We start from the raw sequence: 19,996 nt of genomic DNA, 5'->3' as shown, positions 1-19,996 counted from the left end.
ACAGATGACCTGACACAAGGCAAAAAAATTAAAAATTTAATTCTGTGCAGCATCTAGAGCAGTATTATAATTAAAAATCAAATGCTCAACCACTTTAATATCAGAAAAACCCAAAAGAGTCAATGGTTGGCAAAATAGATTCTCCCAGTCTAAACTTACAACTTATTGGTTGAGCTTGTCTGTCAAGCAAAAAAAGGAACAAACAAGCAATGTTTTAAAGTGCCTTTTCAGAGAAACAACCTAATAATGGCTTACTTATAGTTGGCATATTAAGACTGAACTTGGGATTGGTAAAAAAACAAAAAAAAAAAAACAACAACTGATGCACTTCAGTTTAAGTTAGGCTTTAACCAGCTTCTGAAAGCAAGTGCAGCCGTTTCAATTCATGCTGAGGCAATCTGGCAAGGCTCAGCCAACAGAAAGGAGGTAGAAATTATCATGCAAATGTTTAACGGCACACCAAACAGAGAAGTAATTAAAGCAAGCCTGGCTCTGGCAGGTCAACATGTCAGATACAAAATGCTCCATTTTGTAACATAGCGAGGTCTGCGGAACAGGTGTGTTACTGTAATTTGTTTGAATCTGCTCTACTGAATACAAATAGACAGGCTCTCTAATAGACTAGCAAAGCAATAGTACTTTTTCATTTTTTTTATGCGTAACTGAACAAGCGGTTTTTATCTGATTAATTATATTAGAGGTCTATTAGGGAGACCCAAATAAAATATGGCACTGATTCTTGAGACATGGAACAAAATATGCGCCATAACTGTACCTGCCATTAGTTTTTAAAATAGCAGATTTTACATTAGATCACTAGATGCAAATGTATCATTTAGTTTTTTCTTATATTAAATTATCTTGTACTACTCATAAACCAATTCTCATAAACCAAGTCTAATAAATGAGATTAATGATAAATGAGAAAATAGACATTAAGCATAAATTAATAAATAAAATAATACGTAAACATTTATATTGTGTATGTATATATATATATATATATATATACACACACACACACACACACACACACACACACACACACAAACACATGTGTGTGTGTGTGTGCATTATATAAATATATAATATATATATATATATATATATATATATATATATATATATACACATTTTGTTGTGCATTTATTTCTGATATAATTACTTTTGAAAACAAACTGTAAAGAATTTGTTATGTTTTCAGTTTGAGTTTTAGATAATTTTCCTAATTGTAAACTTAAAAATTCAGATTAGGGATGGGAAATATGACCTAATTCTTTCATCATAGTTCATACATAAATGGTCACATTTACGAGAGCGACTATATTACATGTTATAGGCATGTAATGCCTCTTTTCCTTGATTGCTTTGTAGTGTCTATTTCGTGCACAACTTGAACAAACTTCAACAGGTAACGCTGTCAGCTGTGTGGATATTGGCAATATCATTAACAATTCTTTTTTAATCATTACTAATATGGCTTCTTATGCTGTGTTCTTCATATTATTTGAAGAGCACTTGCCGTCCAGTAAAAACAAAAAGCTTTGCTATATTTAAATAAACAAAGTATCAGCTTTAAAATCATGCCAAATTCATAATGAAATTCAAACAATACATATGGGATACTACATACAACTTACTGAGATGTCTCATGTAAAAGCTCCTTCAGTGTTTCAAACTCCAGAAAATGTTTAAAGCTTCAAACACTGCAATGTAGTTATATATTTACCTGATAATAACCATTTGATGTCCATAAGCTCAACAGTCAGCTGGAAAAATAACTATAAAGAGGAGCATTTACGTGCTATTGCATATTGATATTTTTACTTAACCTTTTGTCCTATAAAATTGCATTTTACTAATGAAGAAAAACAGACTGAATGGGTAAAAGACAAATGGCAACATAATTATATTAGGACTCCACTCCACTGGTCAGGTGGTGTTTATGGTCCATGATATTGGTACAGATTCTATGTAATGAACAATTCTTCGTGACTGTATATTTCAAGTTGGAAAATACATTCAGTAGTTCCCACTTTAAGTGCACCTTAGTTCCCACGTCATTTACAAACACATAACACTTTGATTGAAAGGCTAAGATTTTTTGTCTGGAGCCCTGGTAACAATATATATATCACAATATTATTATTTTTGCTTTAAAAACTCTATGATATCAAAATTCTTGATACCATAGAAATGTAATAACTCACGCTCGCTGAAGACAAGTAAACAGTCAGCAATTAAATAAGAATAAGAAACTAATTACAAGCAATATGACAAAAAGTATAGTAGAACAAATAAAAATGCTACAAACTTTGTATAAAGCAATCACATGCATAAAAACACGGCGTAATAGTTAATAAATGAAAATTGGCCTATGCTTTACTCGCCCTCAAAGCATCCTAGCTAGCTATGGCTTTCTTCTTTCTGACGGATCCAATCAGAATGATGTTAAAAATTACTTATATGTTAGTTATCAACATAAATGGTAAGCAATCGCTGCTGTTTACAATCTTGTATATCCTTGTTTCATTTCCTCCGTTTGACTGACGAATACATACTACTACTGATAGTTGCTGACACAGACCGCTAATTCCTCTCACGTACTTGCAGAGCACACATGTTAGGTAGCAGTCTGCTGTAGTCTAAGCGGTGTGTTCAAGCGCAGCTTTTCTGTCCAGCTTCTGCCGACGCAAAGAAACAACACCGTCAGATTTCACAGCTACTTCTTTAAAGTCAGCTTGGTGTGTCCCAGCCTTAAGAAATACTCAAGAATCAGTGCCTTGTCACTCACAGGATCAAACCTGACTGAAGACTGAAGCTCAGTTCTGCTGAATGAAGGTGACACGCTACACCAGAAAGTACATCAAAAACATCAGCAAACCTGCAACTTCCTAAAACTTCCATTTTAAGAACTTCTGACAACATAGGTTTTTGTATCAACGGTAAACAGCACATTAACTGAAGTGTCCTTGCGGGAGCATGGCATGCAGGACACGCATGATGGCAGCTGGGGTGATTTCAGAGTCCTTGAGCTTAGCCAGCGGCCCTGACCGATCTCCTACTTCAACTCGAGGTCCAAACGGAGGACTTCTTCCACATGGGTAGCCCCTCCGCCACCACTTTCCACTCCTGCTTTTTATTTGGTCACTTAAGGTGTGAGCATGGCCTCCATTCCCCTTTTTTCCAATCTCCGTTCAAATTTATTGGGTTCAGAAAAGGCCCTACTGTCCTTCTGCCGCTTGAAAATAGAGATCAGAGTATCCATTACTCCGACAGAGATGGATGCGGGTCCAGGCGCATCGTCCCCATAACAAGGACATCAAAGAGAGGGACCCCCTCTTCCCAACCTGACCCCCGCGAAGATCTCCTCACTCTCCCCTCATTATGCCATTCTCTCATAGCCGTTTTGATATAAAACCCCCCACTCTAGTGGGGCTGAAGCCTAACTACATGGCCATCCCATCAACATCGCTTTCATTACAAAACATGAGATGGCGGGGAGTCAAGGACAGGGTGGCAATAAATGAGGGTGGAATACATCTGGAATCATTGTCATACAGGTTAAGCATTATGCGAACTTCATTCAGGATTGGTAAATCAGCGGCCGGCCTGGAGCTCATAACCCAGGAGGTAATAAAGATACAGGCTGCAGAAAGGCCCTCAGTGGGCCAACCAACCAGAGATCGTTGTAACGGCGTGGACATCATATCGCAAGGCCGTGCCAAAATTAATTACATGCCTACGCAAATGGGATGCTCTACGCCACTCATTTCCTTTGAAAACCACTCGTCTAAGATAATAGTTATGTTCGGAAGCTTATAAAAATATCAGCACGATATTCCAAGGTATTCCACACAGTTGGCTGTTTTGGAATTGATGTACGGGCGAAGGTTTAAACAAGATTACGGGAGCACAGAGGAGATTGGAGGACTCATTTAATATAGTCACGCACCATTTGGTAGAGAAAATCTACTAGACTAGACAAGAGTCATGTTTAAGGAGCACATGGGCTGCAAAAACATACAGCAGGTGGGCGAGTGGAGGGGTAATAGGGTAGACCCCCTATCCTAGTAAAAGGGGCTGTGGTAATACTCACTGTATGGGGCCAGTGGAACAGGGTGAGCGATGTGTGCGGGCCCAGGAACAGCTACAGTCAGCGGCTCATCTGTACTACCGGACCTCTGGATGGCCAGATCGACCTCCTCATCAGTCAGACCTACACAGAGAGAAGGTGGCATGACTTTAAACACATCGATATATCTACCCAAAAAAAACAGTAAATTGCAATGTATATATTTTATATATAAAGTAATTGTGCACATAAAGTGGTCGCTTATTACTCATGTATTAATCACGTATGTATACTTACACACACACACACTGTATATAACATTACTTTTTCATCTGACAGTTTTGATTGATACTGAGTGACAGGCAAAGGCACTTTATTTGTAGTAGAAAACTCGTCTTGTCACTCACCAGATTGAAGGCACAATTCTATTGAAAGAAAGTGTCTAAACACTCCACAAATTACTTGAAAAACAGTGTAATATGAGAGAAAAAAAGTGGTGATATTAAGTGGAAGCGTGTCCTTGGCTGTCCTTTGAAACATGCAAATAGATCTAAATGTTAAAACTCCGGCTAAACTAGGTTAATAGCACTAAAGGCGGCAGATATATACCAGGAGAAACAGCTCTGGAGGTCCAAAGCTCTAAGCTCTTCTCCATTACAGTCAGATCTCAAGAACAGAGCCTGTCCATTTCCTGCTGCTATATTTCCCCAGGTAGAGCTCAGCGGAACCCCAGACAGATAAAATGCATTATTTTAATTTCTTCATTGTAATGTAAATGTATTACATAATTTTGCAAATGCCAATATAATTTAATCTTCAGATCTTTTTTAATGATTTTAGTGGTGATTAAATTGCATAGAGGTCCCTGATGGAAAATGACAGGAGAGGGGAAAAAAATCTAATATTAATATTTCCTTTTGTGGAAAAAAAGCTGGTTTATTTCCAACACTGCATGCAGTCATTGGTTTGCGTCTTGTCTTGATTAAGCGGCTCTATGCGGGCCTAAACAGAGCGGCAAAGGAGTAGACGGCAACAAGAGCCCGGAGAAATACTGGGAAAAGAAAGACAGAGGCGGAAAAAGCCTGTTAGTCGAATGTACTTGTGCTTTGACATTTAATGAAGACATAAAAGCGGGAAAACATTATGGGCTTCCTCTACAATTGGCACATAAAACCCAAATGCTTTAACATCTCCATTTAGAGCCAATGGTTTAAAAAGGCTCCAGTTTCTATTAAACTGTAAGTTACACATATCAATTTAATAAATCTACTGTATCCTGCAACACACACACACACTCCCTCTGACCTTTGTTTGTCCACAGTAGACTGGAGTGTGTCACGTCTGTCATTGCGTATTTAGTCTCTCTCGCGCACGCTCTTGCTCTGTTTACTGGAGATATCCCCTTGGGCATTGCGCTACTCTATTCCACATGCTTTCATACGGCACGGCTGCCTGCCAGAGAGCCAAAAGGCTGAGCTTTGCTCCAAATTGAGCTGTTTAAAGAGCAGACAGCAAGCTGTTTTTGCGCTGTAATACACACATCATAAATGTGGCAAATGCCAGTGCCACATGTGCTTAAATAGAGCGGAGAGAGCTGGGAGCTTGGCAGAGAACAGAGTCTGAGCCTGTTCAGCCCTGTCTGCTGTCTGCTGGGTATGAAATCACAGTCACACTTCATAGAGCCACGCTAACAACACTGCAAAACAATACAGAAGCACACAAACGCAGCAGAGGTAGGGACGCATGGTTTATCATACCACTTTATTGCTGCGTTTCATGGATTTCCAGTAAAACTTTCAATTTATTACTCTGTGAGAGTTTAATTTACAGCAATTATTTTATTCATTTAGGTAAATGTTTAACAAAAAACATTTCTTTATGACAAAGATAACGTTAAAGCTCGCTGTCTAGAGTAAAAAGAAAAAGAAAAAAAGAATTATGTATATTATTACGAATCATATCTGTTCATACCATAAACATAATTTAATGGCTTTTGTAAAACATACCCGATCATCTAATATGTTATTTCTTTATTTTTTTGATTAACATTAATTTTTATTCTTTTTTATTTTATTACTATATATATATATATATATTTTTTTTTTTTTTTAACAATGTTCTTCTGCTTATTTTTTAAAAGACAACAACAAGTTAATTACATATAGTCATATTAGAATGATTTCTGAAGGATCAAGTGACAATACAAACTGAAGTAATGGCTACTAAAATTGAAGCTTTGCCATGCCAGAAATAAATGAAATTTTATAATAGAACTATATAGAAAACAATTAAACTGCACCTATATTTTTGGTCGGCCTAAAAGACTTTCATAAAAAAAACAAAAAAAACAACAACGAAAAACGCTCTAAATCATAAGTTTTATCTTCCACAGCAGCAAAACGATTACATTCAGAATTTATGACACAGTTCTCTCTACATATAACCATATTCTACCTTACTTGTCAAGAATGACATTAACAAAATTTATACTACCACAATTTTCATTAAAATGCTCACATACTGTAGCTGATCTTATATCTCTTGCAGAAATCTCTAGGTTGAGGTCAAAGTTAAAAGGAGGGCAGGTTCTGTGGGGGTTGAAACGGCCCTGAAAAATGTTGAATAATTTAAGGCAAATATTGGTCATCCTGTCTTGCATGGCATTCAAAGTGCCAGGAAGCAGCCATGGCCATGTGCTGAGCTGGTGCAGTCAGCCTGTACTGTCCAATAAGCAATAATGTGTCCCTGGACTCCCTATTCATCTGACCACACCAGACTGCATGGTGGCAGACTATTGAATGAGACTTGGAGGCCCCCCTCTCATTTCCTCCCACTCACCTCGTCACGAGTAAAGACGCTCTCAGGAAGTTCACGTTTTTGTGATTTCACCTCAGAACGACGGGGTCGTTTTCTAAGGACGTAACGAACAAATATGTACATATTTGTAACGTCATTTGAATTCTCAAATAGCACCCCCCGTGCAACTACAAAGGGGTCCGGCGTGCATCCGAATAAGATGCATGCAAATTCATTAACGCGTTTGCTTTTCTTTTTGGTTTTCGGACTCACTCAGCTGTTTTGTCTCCTCTGATGCCTTTATTAGAAAGAAAATGGGACGACAAATGAAAGACCTTTGAGATTCAATTTAAAAGAAGGACAACAAGAGTGAATTTTACATATAAAAGGAAAAGGACACAAAAAGGAAACGCAAAATTTATTACGGTTTCCAAAATCTGTGGAATGACCCCCTCGGACCTCCATTTCAGATCGACCTGCCGGTAGATGAATTTTTTTTAGACATAAATTACATCTAATGACGACACCGTAAAAAAGAACAATAATGGAAAGCTATTCTGTATTTCATTATACTGTATTATTTGGTGCACCTGATACACGCAGAGCCTGTTTATGAGTCACCATATTAGCAGATGCTCAGTCGAAGCATTTGCTTTGACCTTGCCATTCTCATTGGGGCATGAAATTACGGTGGTGGCACTGCGATATTACAGCTATAAATACTGTAAACTGCATATCTGGGCTACGTTTTCTATTGTCTTTCAACATAAACCTGATCGGTATTTATTTAAAGGAAAACCCATTGCTCTCTGTATTATTTATGGCTCTATTTTCTGGGCTCTTATTTTCAGGATGTTTTTTTTTTTTGTCCACCTTTTTTTTTTCAAGAGTGATGAGGCGACTCATCCAGCCATAAAGTGCTGTTCTCCAATTTTGGCACTTGTGAACTTCATAGGGTAAGAACAAGCTCACAGGGACAATTATAAAATTGCTTACTGAACGGCTGTTAAAGGTGGCTGTTCTTTTCTTTTAGCAGCCCAACAAGGCTTGAACAACATCGCGTGGTGAATATTGCTTATTGTCATTATTATAATGATACCAGATCGAACATGAAGAAAAATACTTAAGGTCGTAAAGATGGAGGTCACCGAGAGCGTTTCTGTAAGATTTCACATGTCAAGTCCATGTCCCACAAGATTGCATGCTTTAAATAATGACCGCTCTCATAGCGTATTCATTTATGTATTAAAAAAAAAAAAAAGGAGGACTCTGGTCATTTTCCTGCTTTATCGCCTTCTCTTGATGACAAAGTGAAAAGCGGCTGGCCTAGGTGGCGCCGTGGAGTAATTTATAACCACATCAATCCTTTTGTCTTCTATGCAGGCCTTGGTCATTGCCATTCCTGTCCAAGAGGTGAGTCGCATCACCTTACTTGCAAACTCTTTCCTATTAATATCAGGGATGATGAACCATTTCTTTACCTTCATGATGTGAACGGTATTACACCTGCAGTGCACCAGTGTCCCTCATGGCCCTTTAAGCATAATGAAATGACTACAGGAAGAACACTAGTGAGGTCAAAGATCCGGGCACTGAACTCAGTGCCAGTGTCGCACCGGACGTGCACTTGGAGACTTACTGGAAGACAAGGGAAAATCCATTCTCTGTTGGGAAAACTAAGGAAAAACTGTTTTATATCCCTGATTACTCAACTTGGAGACACTAAATGAAGGACAGTAAATTCTGTACCGCTGCCAACTAGCAGTCAGCTGAAAAATTCAGCCCATAGTTTTTTAAGATAACGACATATCAGCGGGCACACTTCATTTTTAGTGATTTCCCCTGAGTGAAGACACAATTTAATGTTGTTCATAATTAAAATATCATTTATTAGAAACAATATTCTGTTGCGAATGTGGGTACGCTTAACTACATGTTGTCATGTGCACACATAACACAGACAGGGAGGGGCTGTTCACACAAAACGCCTTTTTGGTATTCCTCTGCGCTGCTTTTCAGTTGTTTGTCAATGTTAAGTTTCGCTAAGCAGACCTTTTGGCATTACATTCACACCTCAAATCTTTTGCAATGTCTTGAGCAAAAAAAAAAAAAGGCCTTTTCCCCATTCCTAAGTTTGCATATGTTTTTAAAATCAACAATTACTTTTCTGTAAATGGAGACAAATAAATCTTAACTTTTTTTCCCAAGTCAGTGATGAGCAAAAGTAATGATTTGTGATCCAGTGAAGTCATTAGAGAGATAAAAAACCTCAAGAATTTAGATTGATTCATCAAAGTCATTTTGGCTGATTTATTAAAACAACCAGCTTTTAAAGGTCAATAGTTCAATATACTATACAAATATATACAAATTCAATATACTAATTAAAAAAAAAAAAAAACTAAGCTACAACAAAATGCATTTTGCAAGCTGTGAAATTTAGTAATGGTGCAGTGAAAACTGATTGGTAAAACACTGATGTATCATAGGTTTAACCAATACTGGTCTATAATATGTATTTTGTTTTATTAATTATACAATAATAATCTAAAAAATAAATTAATAAATAATTAAAACCTATAATTATTAAAATATATTAATATATACAAAATCTAATAAAAAATCTAAATAATATATATACATATATTTTAATAAAGTATATATATATATATATACATATATATATATATATATATACATATATAATATATATACATATATATATATATATATATATATATATATACATATATATATATATATATATATATATATATATATATATATATATATATATATATATATATATACATATATATATACATATACATATATATATATATATATATATATATATATATATATATATATATATATACATACATATATATATATATATATATATATATATATATATATATATATATATATATATATATATATATATATATATATATATATATATATATATATATATATATATATATATATATATATATATATATATATATATATATATATATATATATATATACATATATATATATATATATATATATATATATATACATATATATATATATATATATATATATATATATATATATATATATATATATATATATATAATATATACATATATATATATATACATATATATATATATTATACATATATATATATATATATATATATATATATATTATATATGTACATCTATTATTAACCCACATTCTAGTGTACATCTTACAATGTGAAATAGATAAGCAAAGAAATACTCGTCGACGACCTTCCTCAATACAATAATTTGGGGAATTATGGGTAAAATGGTACGCACCACCGCAATAAGACAGTGATTACATGCAGCTTCTTTAAGCTACCTTTGTTTAAGGACAGCGCATACACTTAACGCAAGCCTAGATAATAAGTACATACCCACATTTGGAAAGCCCAATCAAAGAGTGATGTAATGATGTGGGGTGTGCTGGGGGATCAGTAATTCACAATTTACACTGTAAAATGACCTGCTTAGAAAACATTAGCACATATCTCTGAATGCTTACCGAGACCAATCACATTCCCCTTGAAAAGAGAGGGAGACAGAAATACTGAGAGAGAGAAAGGGGTGGAAATCATGGAGGTATCCTTCAGAGCGGATTAGAGCATAACGGCATGTAAATAATACGTGTAGGAGAGATTGTTGTGTAAAGACGCTGCAACATGTAATCAAAGTGCTTCCTATTTTCCCCTTCATCAGCTGCCCGCCACTATGGCTGCTTGCTGCAGGAATCCAATTTAACTCCCCACTCCACCAGAAGATGGTATTGTTTCATTTTATGGGGGCTTTGACATTTCTCACCATTAATATAGAGCAAAACTAGAAAATATTTACATAAATACGACATTAAACAGCATTAGGGATTAAGATGGATGTATATTTAGATGTCTTTGTTTGGGGAGGTGACCTGACCTGAAATCTGATCTCTGATCTTTGCCACGTCCATAATGCTCTTCTCATTTACTCGAAGCTTGACAGACAGAGCAAAAAAAACTCCTTATAGCTATAACTCATACTAAACATCAACCAGGAATCATATGGCAAGATTTTAATGTTGTTTAACGTTTAAAGTCCTTGATTTCTTTTCCTGGTCCTGATCCCCCCTCTCTCCCTCTTCTCAGAAATAATGGTATAAAAGCTGAAATATATATATTTTTAAAAAGATAAATTACATAACGAAGTGTCTTCTTTTAAAAATAAATTTAAATACTTTTAATGCAATTTTCTGTTGATAACAGCTTAAAATTGTCTGAGAATGACCTATCAAATAAAGACATTAAAATAAAAATAAAAATGTTGATTTATAAATACATTTTAAACGCACATAGTTTATGATTTATTTTAATTGTGAAAGATAATTAAAGAAATCTATATTTATGCAATGTTAGTTACCTTATGTATTTATTTTTAAATTAAAGGAAATCAAACATAGCAATAGTTGCATTTCGGCAATTTGTGCGGATGGAGGTCAATTTCTGCATCAGTGCTCTTTACTCATCCCACAATCTCGAAACAATACACGGCTGTTTCCTATTTTCATCCCATCAAATGTCTCAAGCTATAAAACCAACCAATATCAAACTAAATGCAGTTATAAAATAACAGCTTCTAGCCTTTATTCCTCATACTGCTTCAGTTTGATAGGAAGCAACTGGATGAGTCTATTTTTCACCCACAGTATTGATTGCTTTTAGTTTAAAAGTGACTCATTGTAATAATGCCGCTTTAATAATATTAAAGATTCTAAATGATATCCAGTATAATGAGAGTTAAAAGGAACACATTTCTGGTTTGGGGTTGATGAAGGGGTACTTGAGGTTTACTGTACATAAACAAGACAAAAAAAAAAAAACATCTGGAAAACGTTGCAAACCATTTATCAATGGCAAAAGCTGTATTTGCGTATGAAATGCAGTGCAAGATAAAACAAAGCACAAATGGTTTAATGAAAAACTACAGTGTGGATTACAGAAAATACTCTTATATGATATCAACTCAATCAAGTACATCAACAATTGCTATTGAAGAATTTGTGCTTGCATTTAACAGTTATTACAATGACCTTGCCGTAATTAATAGGTATTAGACATAACCAGTGAAAATTAAAGGTCACCTTCATAACCACTGATCCGTCATTTCGGCTAGCGTGTTTAAGTCACGCTTTAATATAAACGACGTTAATCAAATTAAACTTTGGAGCAAACTCCAGGAATGGCACGGAAAACACTGCAGGAACAACACACCGAGCAGGGCGTTAAAATTGCTTCTGTGAGCTCAGCAGGGCACTGGGAAAATGGTAAATTTCAGGAGAAATTTAATAAGGAGAAATTGGCTTAAGATTACTCAGCACTTTGCTTCTAGATTAGTCTCCCTCCTACCCTTCAAATTGCACGAGTTGCTTTCAGAGTGATACAACATTGTGACATAATTACATTGTTGAAGGTGAGGCTCAGTAGAAATGGCTCCGTGCTGACACAAGACGATTTTCCAGCACATGCAAATTTACAGACGGCTCGCTTTAAAGCCTGCGCTTCGCTGCCATTTGAGAGACTAGGCGAAACTAAAAAACGTTCGCTTGTTGACAAAAGGTTGCTGATTGCAATCCACAATTAAAACAAAAGGGTCATTGTGACTTTAATCCAAAAGGAGTCCTTAACAACAAAACCGTACCTACGCACAAATCATTCCCAAATCATACTGGCTTAATTAAGCCGTCTGATTGATGGTCTGATCGTCCCATTGGGAACATTCATTGAGAGGATATTGAATCGTTGTCTATTCCAATGTTTAGCATATTTTCATAACTACGTGACAAGCGGCAATATCGCAGCAAAGTCGTCCTCGGGGTGCAAGCAGCTGCGTCCCACCCAAAATTGCATGAGCGAGCAGAGGAAACGAAAGAAATGAAACTCGAAGCGTTGATGATAACTCGTCGGCCGTGGTTGTAAACAGCTGTGTGCTCGGAGTTCTATCAATAACCTCTCGGTTACAAGGGTCGGTAATTAAAAGGCTAGTGACCTGGAAATAGTGTCCTCGTTCGAAGATCTCCAAATGTCCGCATAAAAAATACAACATCAAATTAGAATAGCAATAGCACGAGGCCGAGTCTTCCAGCTATAGATCTATTGATGTTCAAACGCACCCTGGGGGCACATTGCCATGATAGTCCTGAGTTCACCGTGTTCCCCATTACAACCTGATTCTGCTGTTCGGAGAGGTCAAAGTCAATCTAAATATACATTATACACACATACAAAACATACATGGACGTAAGAATTATAAATGATACAAACACACTAGGGAGTGAAAATCAGGATTTACATGAGCTTAATAAATTATTGCAGGAGGACAAATCAAATAGTAATAAATGAATTCATGGCAATTTTTTCTCAAATTGTTTACTCAATTGTAAATCTAAATTTACTCATTAATATATTATTCATAAAATTTTATTGACACACACACACACACATACATATATATATATATATATATATTATATATTATAAATATATATATATATATATATTATAAATTGTAATTATTTATTTATTTTCGAACATTGAGTCCTCCAAAACTCTCTGAACATACTTATTTTATTTATTTATAGTTATTTAGGTGGTCAGTCATACTGTATGTTTGAAAAAAAGGGAACCGTATATTTTATTCAGAACGAATAATGAAATATGTTCATGTGTATTATATGGACCCATTGAGCACAACTGACTTTAAGCTGGCTTGGGGGGGTGATTTATATGAAACAGTGGCACACTGGCATATCAATACTTAATGTAGCAGTAGACCCCTTTGAGAAGTCCATGTGAACCTCCAAACAAGCTTGTTACGAAACACAAAAAACAATGCATATCGCTCAAAACCTGCAAATCCCTGGATCTGGATACAATTTCACATTCACATTCAAAAGAACCGCATTTCATGATAAACATACAGCATATTAAGCCGCATAACCCAGCTGTGAATTATAAATGAAGCCGATCTACTGTTAACGAGAAGCACTGACCGAGGAAAATGCTAAAGATATTGAGACGTCATAATAGGCCACTGATGTGAACAACAGCAGCCGGCAACTATGGATTTCATCTCCTGTTACCTACACCGGTCATATGGAGCTATTAGGCTCGCTTTCCTTTGCTGCACTACTAGCACCATCGTAGGCCAAATCCACCTGCCTTTACCATTAATTAGTCCCGACAGAACAAATTTCATTTTAAATAAGAGCTAAAAGGAAAAAAAAGCCTAGTCAGATAAGCACGATTGTGCTAAGATTTACAATTATCAACAGCGTGCAGAGACAGATGAGTTATCACGTTATAAAGGACAGTGCTGACCTTGCTAAACTTAAATGTAATCAAGATAAAACTAATCTGACCTTTGTGAAGGACTATATTTTATTTTAAAAAATGATATGCATTTCAGCGCCGAAGTGATCGTTATTTTATGTGACTGATTTTAAAGTTTTAAGACCTGCTTGCAAAACACTCAAATAAGCCATAAAGTGAGACAGATTACATTGTGCTTCTCGATTTCCATCACTGCCGGCCCCAAAGTGATTCACTAAAACATCACAATGTCATTTTCAGTGCTGGCTTTTAAAAAATCTCTCGAAAAGATCAAAATACAGCGTCACGGATTGATTTCTATCCAGCACACACTCAGGCCGGTGATCTGATCTGAAAGGGGTTTGTGCTATAGGAGAGATAGTGGTGGGTTATGCATCAAACACACATATTGATTGATACCTAAACTGCTCTGAATTTAGAGTGAATGCATATGTATGCTCACAACACGTTACTTCTCTGGTCGATAAAACTTTCCGATGCATTCCAGTGCTTTAATATTTATGATAACAGCTAAATTAAGTAAAAGCTTTAAAATGCTGGGAGGTAGCATAATTGACAATTCCATTGAAAGTGCAGGAGGGTTTGTCAATATTAATTTTCTCGATCCCAAAGAAGCGTCCCAACTGATAGGTCATTTATCCACACAGCTGGGATCAAGCTCTCTGCAGCCCGATCGACCCTTACCTGACCCTTGAGGGCATGCAACAATGGCCTCGACCTCTGACCCTTAAAAGCGAATGATCTCATCCCGTGAACATCTTGGGCCAAAGTCCTCTGGACTACACTGTGCTCCTAAAGCTGAGCTGTCTTTAAAAGGATAGATCATTCAGAAAAATGACAGTAGTGTCTTTATTTTCTCTCTTGAAACCTTTCTTTCATCTGTCAATCAAGTATAGTTGAATGTAAAAGCTTCTCTTTAAGCAGATGATGACCGTTGCTGTCAAACAGTGAATAATTTAAATTTCCATCCATTTTGTCACATAAACTTATAATATGGTTTCGGAAGACTAGCAATACGATCATACTTCCTTAATGATTCACTTATGCTGCTTTTTTTTGTCCATTTCGCAGCTCAAGAGCCCTCCTTTTCATTGTAAATTAAAGTAAAAAGAGCAGCATGAACATTCTTCACAGCTTCTCTTTTTGCCTTCTACAGAATTTGGAACAACATAAGGATGTTTAAAAAAGCTGTCCTTTTAACCTAACACTGTAAAAGGCTTTCTGTACTACGGCGATTCCACTCATGTTTGAAATGAATAACGAAAGCATTCGACTGGTTAAATTTAAGGTCAAAGTCTTGGAATTGAGCCATCTCGTATTCATTCCACCTGTAAAAATGTAACGTTTGACATTAGGTTCTGGAACATGCTGATGACGCTCACCTTTTTTCTTCAAGAACGCTTTTCTGGTTGCCAGGGGGCTTTGACGAACTTGCTGGTTTTGTAGAAACTTGACTGCCGTGGCAATCTGCGAAGAGAGGAAAAAACCAAAAACAAAGACGTCTTACATTTGCAGCGTGAAATGAGCTCATCAGTATGATAGAAAGTCATCAGTAAATTAACTTCACCGGAAACGAGAGGAAGGCTCAGGAATTCTTGCAAGCAGGCTGAATTATTGTACATTTCCAACTCCCCAAGGTATATCATCAGCCAACAACAGGAACTTATAAAATAGTCCTCCCCCTCCCAATAAGTATATGGAGGCCAGACCACCAAACCACTTTAGAGATAAATCTAGGAAATGAGTGAATCAGCAGTTATAAAATTATCCCATCAAGGTTTGCTGAACAAATGGGCTATGGAGTTTAATTTGCCATTATCCTCTTTAAGACAAACTCCTAGCCTTAAGTGAGCAGGGACTGAAAATCTATACTTAATGCTGAAGTGCCCATCTGTATCTAATAACGGCACAATACCTGGCTAAAAACTTCAGCGATTCTTAAAGAAGAAAATGCATTATGATCAAATCACCTAGGCTGCATGTTGTAATGACTGAGTGTTAATGCACTAGAAAATTAAATATCATCAGAACACGTGTAGTCGGAAGTGCAGCGCCGCTCCCATCGATTCCATCGCGTTTTCCTTCGAGATGCACCTTGATCTGCCACTTTAGCTTGCTTCTCCTAGAATTAAAAAAGGGTCTCCTCCTCAAACACCATTATGGCATGAATTTGAAGTGCGGGCTCTGAAGTGGTGCTTTTAAAGAACAGATAAACATGAAATAACATCTGGAGATAGGGGGGGAAACGCACACTCAAGGATAAAGCCGAGCCGCCTCGTTATCGCACCTGTGGTCCCTGTGATTCAATTGTAAAAGTCATCCCTCTAATAGGTTGAAAGGTTTTGATTACTGTTCTTTTTCTTTAAGCGGCAAAAGATAAAAAGTGATTGAGAGCGCTGTCTGTGGTAATCCGTTTTAGGTAATGCATTGCATATACTAAAGACCTGTTTCAATCCAAAAGGATTGCATTTTGAAAATAGGCTGAGAAGAATGTGTAATAGTCGGGCCAGCTGTATAATTCTGCGGCGACAAATCAAGACAGAGTGAGTCGGGGACCCGCTTTTCCTTTCAAAAACACATCATATTGATTTCAGCTTAAATTTATGGGGAACAACTTTGACTTTGTTGGATGAAGGAGGAAGACGAAAAGGGGGGCACTGCCGATTTAGGGAACACCATGAGATTATGATTCCGATAATTGGAATAAGCAAGCAGTCAGGCCGCATTTGTCTGCAAAAAAAAAAAAAGTCTGCAAAGAATGAGACTTTAGTCACACCTGGTTTCAGAACACATCAGGGACAGCGTTTTACGGTAACATGAGCTTTGCAAAGCTGTTACCTAAAGGGTAAGGACATTTCTGGATCTCTATATTAGTGTCAGAAGTTAACCTTTTTTTCTAACCGTCATTAAAAACATACTTTATGTTATCCACTTGTCAAACAGTTTACTTTAGCATTTTAAAACTGTTTGTACATGCCATTGTTTCACGGCAATAGTTTGTCATTGGGTTTAATGCATTATTAAAATCTCGATATGCATAATTATTTTTTACCAATAAATTCAATAACAAATTTGTATTTTGCATTACGCAAAGATAACTAAAAAAACTAAACAAAAAACAACACACACAGAATCATGAAAAAAATAAAAGAATTTCTCTCATTTTGGGTGCCATAGGAACCTACTGCGTCTGACCACGTTGTATATAAACTTAAAGGCATAGCGAATTTAGTCACCTAGAAAGTTTATGACAAGAAGATTGCAAAGTCCACACACTAAAAACACTCCCACTTCATAAATGAGCAAGTTCGGCTCAGTTCTGGGAAGCCTTCAAACATGAATCGAACTTAAAACTAGTGTCTGAATGGATGAGGTTTTTGAGATGTTGTACAATGACACAATAAGTGCCTTTTACAATCCAGAAACGCTCTTTCCCCGCTCTATAAACACCACGTAAACTGCATAAACCATCAATTTCTTTATTCACTGCACAAAAACGATGTCAGGCACGTTACGCATACAGTAAATCACATTTTACAGGAAAAGAAAATTCTCAATTGAGTCACCGCCTGCATAAAAAAAAAAAAAAAAAAAAAAGCTTGGGGATGTTTCATTTAAGATTATAAAGACAAAGGGGTCAAAATCGCGGCTGCTCGGCTTGAAATACGACTCCTTTTTGTGATTGAGACTAGCTTTTACTTGGATGGAAGGGCCACGGCATTCTTGTAAACACTTCTTTAAAAGATGGGATCAAAGTGGGATAACAAATGAGGGCGATGTCCATTTATTTTTCAAGAGTGTTACGTCTGTTCTTCAGGGAGAAGAAAAGTGCTTTTCTTTGCAGATGACACGGCTGCTTTATGCAAGTTCCACCCAGACATCTCAATCAATTATAACCACATTGCGCAGATTTTAGTCTTGTCTACTTATTGACGTATAGATCACCCTCGTTGTCGTATAAGGTAGCAGCACGCGATTGTGCTTTTAAGGGGGAGAGCTGTATCACTGCATGTCAGTACAAGGCACATTTGGTTTGGCAAGCAAAATATTAACTCAAATTAAAAAGGTGGGTGCGTGTTTCTTTGCTGAATACCAGTAAATACTCTTTGTTAATCAACCATTATTTTCTAGTGTTTCTTGTAAGGCTAAAATTGCTAATGCACGGAAAGTGCTCCCTGTTCTAACCAATAATCTTTACAAATGAGATGAATGATCAAGTGTCAGGTGCAACCTAAAAAGTGGTGAAAACTCAATCATAGGGGCCAAGCAACATTAAGGGCCACGTCTGGAGACATGCCTGCCGCGAACATGATGACTGGACAAGGTCTTGCGAATCGCGCCGTGTCGGTTATTGAGTTTGGATCGGACCGAGTTTTAACAGAGCACTTTTGCCTCGGGCTCGCCTTAAATTTGGAGGAGGTGGTCGTTCCCTTTAACGTGATGATATTGATCGGGAAGGAAACATAAATGTCCTATTAAGGAAGCCAAATTTTCTTGACATGCTTTCTTCATGTTAGTCTCCCTTAAACAAGTTAAAAGTTCAATATCTGGTCTGTAGGACAGGACAAAATTGAGTAAACCCCCACATTTTGATTGTCACGTTGACGTCAAAATGTGCTCCTGAATTTATTTTATTCTCACCCTAAAAATGTCGTTCTAAGAATAACCAGTAAAATAAATTGTAAACTGTGTGAATTTAAGAGGAAGTTTGATATTTGTTCTTTAACTAGCAGATATGAGAAGGAAGACTTCCTTAGCAAACAGGTCAAATAGGGAAATATACTTTTGCTCAAGGCAACACACATTTACATAAAATATTAAGGCAAACATGATTAAATCAGTTTTAGATGGAAGAAAAAAGATTTTAACATCACAGAAGTGTTCAAAGATGCCCAAAAAGTGCCTTAAACTGTGTGTGTAGGGATGAATAGTATTATGCATTTCACATAAGCAAATATATGACTATATGTAAATAATTATTTGATTTTAAAATGATTATTACATTAAATACAATTATTATTATTTTATTTTTACATAATATATATTTAATTAAAATGTTTAAAAAAATTATCGGTAAAACGATTGTTTTAAACACAATGTAAATGAAAGAGCAAAAGAGGTATAAATCGTGATATGGCTAAATATGACAGGCAAAAACTTTTAAAGTATCAAGATATGTAAGAGAGTTATTTTAAAAGAGTAAAGGTTTTAAAACCTGCACATTTAAAACAAATACTTTTGCAAACCGTGTATGAGTTTTATTATTTTAATAATAATATAATTTATTTTAAAAAGTGTTGTCTATTAGATAACAGATTTCATTTAATTTTTATAAGCTACATAAATTTGCAATAAAATGTAAAATAACAAAAGCATTAAAATGTTAAATAAAATTTCCTCAAATTCTTTGTCAATGAATTTGTTGAAAGCCTAATCAGGCAAAAAAACATGCAGTGCGTAGCAAAAAACAGCATGCGGAAAAGTACTGTGGTGATTATTACTTTTACCCTGTAGGTACTTTAGGCCCAAATTCTGCACCAATTTCGAAGACGTGAAACAAAGTTATAAACTAAAATGTGTGTCTAATGGTACACAGGTCTGTTGTCAGGCTACAGGACTGTTGACAGTAATGACTGCTCCGTGAGAAAGGACAAGATCTACAGCAGCAGAAGGTGGGGGCCATCAGTTGGCACTTAAAAGGAAAGG

The 19,996-nt window shown here is 36.0% G+C and overlaps 1 protein-coding gene across 1 annotated transcript in view; it reads right to left on the bottom strand.

Moving 5' to 3' along the window:
* Window positions 1-19,996, bottom strand: part of pex14 (peroxisomal biogenesis factor 14) — a 60,630-nt gene that overhangs the window by 21,077 nt on the left and 19,557 nt on the right. Inside the window, exons 3-4 of the mRNA XM_043224775.1 lie at window positions 15,673-15,757; window positions 4,100-4,219 (exon numbers count right to left, since the gene is read on the bottom strand). Coding sequence (XP_043080710.1) covers window positions 4,100-4,219; window positions 15,673-15,757 — 205 coding nt within the window. The remainder of the gene's footprint in view (window positions 1-4,099; window positions 4,220-15,672; window positions 15,758-19,996) is intronic.

Source organism: Puntigrus tetrazona, chromosome 23 (assembly GCF_018831695.1).
Source record: "Puntigrus tetrazona isolate hp1 chromosome 23, ASM1883169v1, whole genome shotgun sequence".
Classification (NCBI taxonomy): Eukaryota; Metazoa; Chordata; class Actinopteri; order Cypriniformes; family Cyprinidae; genus Puntigrus; species Puntigrus tetrazona.
The sequence above is the reverse complement of the archived record's forward strand: the minus strand, read 5'-3'. Positions and strand labels throughout refer to the sequence as shown.